The sequence below is a fragment of the Dipteris shenzhenensis genome, chromosome 26 (assembly GCF_047967505.1).
Source record: "Dipteris shenzhenensis isolate YYH24624 ecotype China chromosome 26, Dip_SZ_1.0, whole genome shotgun sequence".
NCBI classification, from domain to species: Eukaryota; Viridiplantae; Streptophyta; class Polypodiopsida; order Gleicheniales; family Dipteridaceae; genus Dipteris; species Dipteris shenzhenensis.
This window is the reverse complement of record NC_141621.1, coordinates 18,443,913-18,452,584: the sequence shown is the minus strand read 5'-3', so window position 1 is coordinate 18,452,584 and position 8,672 is coordinate 18,443,913. Positions and strand designations below refer to the sequence as shown.

The 8,672-nt window shown below is 40.4% G+C and overlaps 1 protein-coding gene across 2 annotated transcripts; it reads right to left on the bottom strand.

Moving 5' to 3' along the window:
- Positions 1-200: 200 nt before the first annotated feature.
- Positions 201-4,052, bottom strand: LOC147884766 (pentatricopeptide repeat-containing protein At2g03880, mitochondrial-like). 2 transcript variants are annotated; one of them, XM_087397744.1, is made up of 3 exons: positions 3,838-4,052; positions 3,617-3,729; positions 201-3,528 (listed from the first exon to the last, which is right to left on the bottom strand). In XM_087397744.1, the coding sequence occupies exons 1-3, from the start codon at positions 4,043-4,045 to the stop codon at positions 691-693; spliced, it is 3,159 nt and encodes a 1,052-aa protein (XP_087253870.1). In that variant the 5' UTR covers positions 4,046-4,052; the 3' UTR covers positions 201-690. The 2 variants fall into 2 exon arrangements, with proteins under 2 accessions (XP_087253870.1, XP_087253871.1); XM_087397745.1 differs by having other exon boundaries at positions 3,610-3,729; positions 3,838-3,868.
- Between the last annotated feature and the right edge of the window lie 4,620 nt (positions 4,053-8,672).

Genomic DNA, 8,672 nt, shown 5'->3' with positions numbered 1-8,672 from the left:
TATCCTGTAAGGGGTATTTCAGGGGGCCTTTTACAAAAGCAAAATAGAATCAACGACCCTGCCCCCCCCTTCCCAATGCCCCAAAATTGTCATTCAGCACGATGTTGAGCAGAGAATGCTGCAAGAAAGCCAATTACTTTACACCAACAAACAGTAAACTGGATACTGGTTCCTTGGTTACAGATCCATTGCAGAAGAAGAGAAATAATCGCACTTGGCTGCCTATCTTCAATACCTGCTGTATTTTGAAGCATTTCAGACAACCATTTACCATCCTATCATGAATTTGTCATCCGGACATGAGCCAATTCCCCTCGCCTCCAAAAGTCAGGACCTAGCCATCAAATTGAAGAGTGTGTGAAAGCTAACTCTCCAGAAGCAGCTGACTGTACTTGTATGGGGTCAAAGAATCATGAAGGTTTATCTCAATGAAAAGCTTTGATGCCAAAAATACTTCAACATGATTCACGTGTCTCCTCAGCACAGCCGCTCCATGCCACACAAACACCAGAGGAAAGGGGCACTGCAAAAGATATAGTGTCGTTGCCAATAGCTTCAACGAGGACACTTTCCATCTTTGGAAATTACAAGAGCAAGCTGCTCTCTGCATATAAGCGTTGCGCACATCTCTCCTGAGCACTCCGTGCTAAACAAACACCAGACAAAAGAGAGAATGCTAAAGACGTGTTGTCACCAATAGTCCCCACAAGAACACTTTCCGTCCTTGTAAATATGGAAACGACTTGCATCTCTGCAAATAATAATTCGCCGTTCTATCTTTGATATAAGAGCAGTTGCCTTGTGACAGTCATCACAAACACGTAAATTTTTTATGACACGTATGGGTGACCCCTCGGGTGTATTGATCAGTGCACAGGCAATAGCAAGCTTCTCACTGTGGCCACACAGTGCATCTTCCTTTTCTTCATCACAAATATCCTGTAACACACTGTCCAAATTGGGCACATAGCCTTCCTGCTTCATTTGCAGAGTAAGGTCTTTCAGCTTTGCATAAATATCTTTGCTTTGGGGATGTCTTGTATCCCCAACTACAAACGTATGCACCTTCCCATAAAGATCAGTCCACCAGCTCTGTGCTGGCTTCTTCCATGCTTGAGCATTCTTTCTCATTGCGTTGATTCTATCACAATCCTCCCACATGTGAGCATCTGCATAAATGTTTGCCATCAAAATGTATGCTGCAGGGTGTTTTTCATCTAATCTTACCATATTTTCAAAGGCATGCCTTCCAAACTCTACATTCTTCCATTTTCGGCAAGCACCCAACACAGTCAACCATAAAACAACATCAGGTTGAAAAGGCATCTCCTCCACCATTCCCACTGCAACATCCAATTTCCCTGCGCGACCAAGGAGATCGACCATGCAAGTATAGTGCTCGATAGTTGGGATAAAGCCATACTGTTTCCTCATGAGCTGAAAGTAATCCTGTCCCTTCTCTACCAGACCCACATGACTGCTTGCAGTGAGAAGACAGAGAAATGTGACCCCATTTGGCTGTATGCCTTCCTGCTTCATTCTCTCAAATAAATTAAAAACAAGTTCACTCTCTCCCTGGCGGGCATATCCTGCAATCAATGAACTCCAAGTTACAACATCCCTTGTGGCCAATGTATCAAAAACCCTGTGAGCATCCAGCATGCTGCCACATTTAGCATACATGTCAATGACACTGTTTGCAACACTGGTAACATTCTCGAATCCAAGCCTTCTAAGTTCAGAATGAAGGCTCTTTCCAGTTTCTAAGGCTGCTATGTTGCCACATGCTTTCAGGACAGCGATAAAAGCCCAGCTATCTGGTGACATGCCTTGCGCTTGCATGTGAGTAAAAAGCCAAAGAGCCTCCTCGCTTTCTTGTTGCTCAGCATAGCCTGAGATCATGGTACTCCACGTAATCACATCACGGTATGGCATTGTGTCAAAGACACACCGGGCATCCTTCATGCTCCCACATTTGGTGTACATATCCACCAAGGTTGTCCCCACAAATAAATCCGACTCAAAGCCAGACTTTGCTACTTGGGAGTGGATTGCTCTACCTTTCTCTAAGCATCCTACCTTCACACATTTCCCATCAACTTGTTTCCCCTCTTCCAGTGCTGCCAAACTGCTGCAAGCCTTCAATAGGCCAGCAAAGGTTTGATGATTTGGTGTGACACCTTCCAGTTGCATCTGCGCATACAATTCCAAAGCCAATGCACTGTCATTCTTCTCTGCATACCCCAAGATCATGGCAGTCCAGGACACCACATCATGACAAGGCAATTCATCAAAGACACTCCAAGCATCCTCCATGCTCCCACATTTTGTGTACACATCCACCAGGGTGGTTCCTACAAATACATCTGATTCCAATCCACCATTACTCACTTGGGAGTGAATGGCTCTACCAATCTCCAAGGATTCTAGTTTTGCTACGTTCCCATCAACGTGCTTCCCCCCTTCTAGTGCAGCCATGCTACTGCAAGCCTTCAATATGCCAACAAAAGTTCGAGCACTGGGTTGGACACCTTCCTGTTGCATCTGTTCAAACAGATCCAATGCCCGTGAACCCTTTTCCTGTTTGCTATACCCAAGGATCAAGGCATTCCAAGGAACCACATCATGATGAGGCAACACCTCAAAGACACGCAGTGCATCCTCCATGTTCCCGAATTTCGTGTACATATCAACCACTGTGGTCCCCACAAATACATCTGACTCAAAGCCACTCTTTACTCCTTGGGAGTGGATGGCTCTACTTCTCTCCAGGTATTCTGTCTTCAAAAGTTTCCCATCATTTTGTTTCCCCTCGTCCATTGCTGCCAGGCTACTGCAAGCCTTCAATGCACCAACTAAAGTTCGAGCATTGGGTTGGACACCTTCCTGTTGCATCCGTGCGAATAAATCCAAAGCCAATGCACCTTCTTCTTGCTGGCTATAACCCAGAATTATGGCCGTCCAGGAAACCACATCAAGATGAGGCCATTCATCTAAGACATGATGTGCCTCCTCCATGCTACCACACTTAATGTACATATCTACCAAGGAGGTTCTGACAAATGGATCTGACTCAAAGCCGCTCTTTATAGCGTGGGAATGGACAGCTCTACCTCTCTTCAGGCTTCTTGTTTTTACAAATTTTCCACCTATACGCTTTCCCCCTCCCAGCGCTGCTAGGCTACTGCAAGCCTTCAGTGCACCAACAAAAGTTCGAGCACCCGGTTGGACACCTCCCTGGTGCATCTGTGCATACATCTCCAATGCCAGCGCACCCCCTTCCTGCTTGGCATACCCGAAGATCATGATATTCCATGACGCCACATCACGCCTTGGCATGTTTTCAAAAACATGGCGAGCATCCACCATGCTTCCTCGCTTTGTATACATATGCATCAAATTGTTTGCCTTGACGAGTGGAAGCTCATGTAATTGTTCCAGGGTACAGGCACCAATTTTCTTAACCTCAGTCAGGTGAGGCGATCTCTTAGAATTTTTCCTTCTAAAATCTGGAGAATCGATATCTTCCTGAGGATCGAACCTTCCAAACTGTGAGGGGATAAACGCGAGAAGCTTCATGAAATGATTTTGAGAATCTGAGCAGCTTACCACGTACTTTGGTTCCGTTATCCCACCATTGGGTAGAATCTTTGAAATGTTCCCGCCCCGTACTTAGTTGACCCATGAATACCGGCCGGGTACGTGGCTGCTCCGCAAGTGACGGCGCACCTACAGGGAAAGCTTACACCGGTCAATTTGGCAGACTAAAATTGAGGCGAAATGGGCTCGGAAAGAAACAGTGAAATCCAGTTTTGTGTGGTGCGTTGAGACGCGGACCAGATGCAAAGCCGAATTGGCTGCCCACGAAGGGAAATCCCTCGGTGGGTTCAGCGCCAAAACTCATGCCAAGAGGAGGGTGAATTGGGTTGGAGGCCATAGCAGCAGCAACTGCAGGCCTAGTGTTGCCCAAAACATGAGAACTTGGCGGAGAAGCCATTTCCCCGAGTGTCATCGAACCAACAAAGGAGGTCGACGGAGAACACATGGAAGCTTGATAGAAATGATAACACATGTACTATATATATGAGTCATCTCTAAGACCCACACCTACTGGCGCCGCCCCGTGAACAGCCATCGCTTTGAAATCTGAGCGTCCCCCCTCCTCGGGCTGCACAGTTTGCAGCGTGCAAGAAACTAGTATATCCCAGTTTCTTCCAAAGCTGTAAACTGCATTCAATGCAGCCTTCAAACCGGTTCCTCCAAGCCAAGAGATGGAGATTTTGGGAACGTCGACTTGGCAAGCAAATGATGAGTCCAGTAGGCATCTAACCTCATGGGGACCTGAAAAAAACAAGTTGCTCCCTTGCCTTCTTCACGGAGAATAATTTTCTCACCATAACATAGAGCTGGGGGTTTCAAAATTTTGATTAGATTTTTAAGCTAATGTAGAACTAAATTGCCTAAAATTTTACAGGTTTCACAAAATTAAGAAAATATTTTTACACGTGAAAATGAAAAAGTTATAGGTTCATTGTATATAGTGTGCAGGTTTTCTGTGAACACTGCCTAGCATAGGCTACGGGCGGTTATGTTCCGTCTATTTAATTAGAACGCCTAGGCAACCTATGACTCCACAACTGCTATGTTATTGGTAAGGGTTATTAGTGGGTAAAAAAAGTACATGACCTTGTCAATAATAACTAAAATGCCTAGGTAGCCTATGAGCCCACAATTGCTATGTTGTAAGTGCACCTTGCTCTATGGCAACTCATGTGAATAGATTCACAAGTCGTTCCCATTCAACTACTCATTGCACAAGGGAGAAGCATTTCCCTTCGTAGCATATCATGGGATACTACCATGAAACAACACACACCTCCAATATCAATCATGCCTTATTAGTACATTCACCAACTCATAATTATAATCCTGGGAAAATCTTTGGTGAATACCTAAAGACTGAATAGAACTCTTGGATGAGCTCACATTTCAACATTCAAGTAGATAAACACTACCGGAACAGATGTCTCAAGCACATGGAGAAAATTTCGTACCATCACTATGAGGCAACTACAATTATAAACCATCCTAATCATAATTTAGGAAATAGCACCAATTTTTGCACCATACAGATCTTGTAAATACATTAGAATGCTATGTTTTCCAAAGATGCTAAGTGAGGTGTTCAAAGTCACGTGCTAGGCAAATTCCCTAGTCAGTAGGTATAGTTAGCAAACTACCCAATCAGCAAGCATAGTTAGCACATACAAATCACCAGGTATAGTCAATAGTTACAAATCAATAGGTCCATGTCAACCTACCACATCTGGTAGATTGCCTAGTCAGTAGGTATAGTCAATGAACTGCCCAATCAGCTGATATAGACAACATGTACAAATCACCCAGTATAGTTAGTTGTTAAAAATCACCAGGTCCATGTCAACCTAACACATCAACAACAATCAATAGGGCCATATCTTCATTTGCTAGTCATCACATGCCAAATAATCATGTGTCATGTCATTAGTGATTACCAGATCATGATGTAGCATCTAAGCACACTATGCTACACACATGCACACATTTGTATGAAGCATATGTACACATAGGGCCACATCATCCTTTTTTACAACTCTTCTTAGACAAAGTTTGACAGATTTTCCAATGGCCATAACTTTTGATCCATGAGGAATAAAATATTTTAAAAAGTAAAATTGTACAAGAACTGTGCTTTACATAGCGGTCACCTCAGATCTGATTTTTAAATTAAATCTCATCATGGAAACCATATAAAATGACAATATTCTACTCCATTTATCATATTAATGAGTAGTCTAGTGGTAGACTAGAGGAGATTGAAATTCATTAAGTCAATTCAGCCTTTGTTTGAACAATTTGATTAGTTTGTAATGGAGTCAATCCACTCGGATTATCATTGATACTCACATTCACACATTTGATTTCATATTAGTACCTTGGCAGTGGGGTAGTATCAGTGATTTGCGACTTACTTGGCAATTTCATTTGGGATAGTTGCCCATGTCTTGTACTACACATGCCACGCTTTTAAAGTCACATTTATTGACTATTTTTAGCATTGGTTCGTGCACACATACATCATCCTTGTACAACCCTTTTGCTATTCCTGACACATGGTTGCCATTATGATATTATATGCTTGCAGGTTGGATCATGGCTTACAAAATAATTTGATTTGAGATCAAGTATTATAGATTGAGCAGATTGAGCATAAGCCACATAGTTTAGCATGTGCTTCCGTATGGATGCTCATAGACTTGCATTCCTTGTTTTCACCATCAGTATCCTTCCACCATATAATTTGCAACATGCAACCATACTCATTTTGATGATATTCTAATCATGACTTTGAACAAGATACCTGAGAGAAAAAGTAAACAACTTCAACCTTTTGGTGCCAAAGGATATGCACCAAATTACAACATCAACTTGAACAATCATAGGTCTTGAGAAAATGGAAATAGATTCATCATATGTATGCATGGATTTGACTCCATCTACTGCCATAAAAGATTATACACAGTAGGAGTCCTGTAGTGACCATGCTTATATGGATCATACTTCACTTTTTGATCATACATATTTGCAAGCAAGCCCTCAACATGAGGCTCTCCCATCTGCATCAACACCTAAGTAGAAAAATTCGAATTTGTGATCCAAAAAACGCAGAAAATTTGGACGAATGATTCGAAGGGAGGAAAAAATCATGCAAAAAAGTGCTGACACGTCACATTTTTTTCATAAATCGACACGTCATCCATTAATATTCATATGAATAACTTATTCATACGAATAAAACTATATTAGGATGATTATGTGACTCTTTTCCTTAACTTAAGCTCACAATTTTCCAATTTATCTTATCTCACGCTTGGTTCCCTAGCCGAGCATAAGAGATCAAACAAGGAAAAGAAAGAAGGAAGACCCTCCAAGGTTGTAAAAGCAATCTAAAAGGTCTAAACTAAGATGGAATTTGTTGTTGGAGTTCTAAGTTCTCTTTGGTGAGTTCCTTAGATCTCTTGTGAGAAATGTAGTTTTGGTCTTTGTTTGTGAGAGTTTCATGTTGAGTGCCTTCGATCTCCTGTGAGAAATGTGCTTTTGGTCTTTGTTTGTGTTTATGGAATTTGTTTGTGGGAGTTATAGGTTCTCCTTAATGAGTTCCTTAGATCTCTTGTGAGAAATGTGATTTTGTTTTGTAATTGTCTATGATGTTAGAGTAAATTTGTTGCTTTGTGTCTTAGTTTAATAGAACACCTAGAGTCTCATTCTCACACTTTCTTTTGAATGAATAGTTAATATTCTTTCAATAGAATGTGAAAGAATACAAAGAGTTTTTCTTTGTGTGTTTATGACCTTAGAGTTTTAAAGGTTATTAGAACACTTGTCTCATTCCTACACTTTCTTTTGAATGAATATTTAGTATTCTTTCAATAAAATGTGAAAGAATAGAAAGAGTTTTTCTTTGTGTGTCTATGATCTTAGAGTTTTAAAGGTTATTAGAACACTTGTATCATTCTTACACTTTCTCTTGAATGAAATTTAATATTCTTTCAATAGAATGTGAATGAATGATTCATAATTTGAGTATATTCTTTCAATAGAATATGAATCCATGTCTCTTAATTTTCATTACTCATTCTTATACTCTTTTGAATGTGAATGAATGAAATACCATTTGCATTTACTCATTCTTGCACTTTTTTTTGAAATAATATTTTATATTCTTTTAAAAGAATGTTAAAAAATAAAATATCATATTCTAGTAAGGATATAATCTTATGTGAATGAAATATAATTATTGATGAATGAAAATAATCTTATTTTTTGATAATGGTATTTGATGAATGACAATTGATATATTGCATTCTTGAAAGTGATATTTAAAGTATATTTCTTACTTTTGACATAATATGTACTGCAGTATGTTTCTTTTGTATATGCAAATTAAATTTTTTGGATTATATATTTTTTTGCAACTTTAAAAGAATGGTGCACGGCAAGATTTGGTCATATGTGATGGAGATATGAAAATTGCATGCCTCAGTCTCCTTTGTGTAGTGTAAATATTGTGGAGACAAGTTCATGAGCGGTTCTACTTGCATCAAGCAACACTTTCTTAGAATTGGTAGGACATTGAAGCTTGCTCATGCACTCCATCTGATGTTCTTTCGTTATGCAAATCATATTTATAGAAAGTGAAAAAGTGGCTAATCCGACCTTGATAAGGAATCATCCAAGTCCTAATGTGAGCACTGAGGTTGATGAGACTATTGAAGGAGAAGCACCGATAAATGTGAGGGGTGTATCAATACATGAAGGTGATGTAGATTTGCTAGAGAGCAGGTCGCAGGTGAGTTTTTGACTAATGTCATTTAGGTAAAGAAGAGATTCATAAAGTTGGTGGCTGTGAAAATGTTACTGCATTAGTAAGAGATAATGCATCGAATTATAAGACCCTGGGTGAGATGATCATGGCAAAGTACCCCACTCTGACATGGGTGCCATGTGGTGCTCATACTCTCAACTTATTGTTGAAATATATTGGACAATTGCCATTTGTGCAACCAATGCTACAAGATGCTAAGGTTGTAGTGAGTTTTATAAAGAGCCATCAATACTTGCATGCAATATTC

Coding starts and splice junctions, on each gene's coding strand:
- LOC147884766 (XM_087397744.1), bottom strand. CDS start 4,045: ATGTGTTCTCCGTCGACCTCCTTTGTTGGTTCGATGACACTCGGGGAA. Junction 3,730..3,837: donor CCAATTCGGCTTTGCATCTG/GTCCGCGTCTCA, acceptor CTTTCCCTGTAG/GTGCGCCGTCACTTGCGGAG. Junction 3,529..3,616: donor GGTGGGATAACGGAACCAAA/GTACGTGGTAAG, acceptor TTCGATCCTCAG/GAAGATATCGATTCTCCAGA.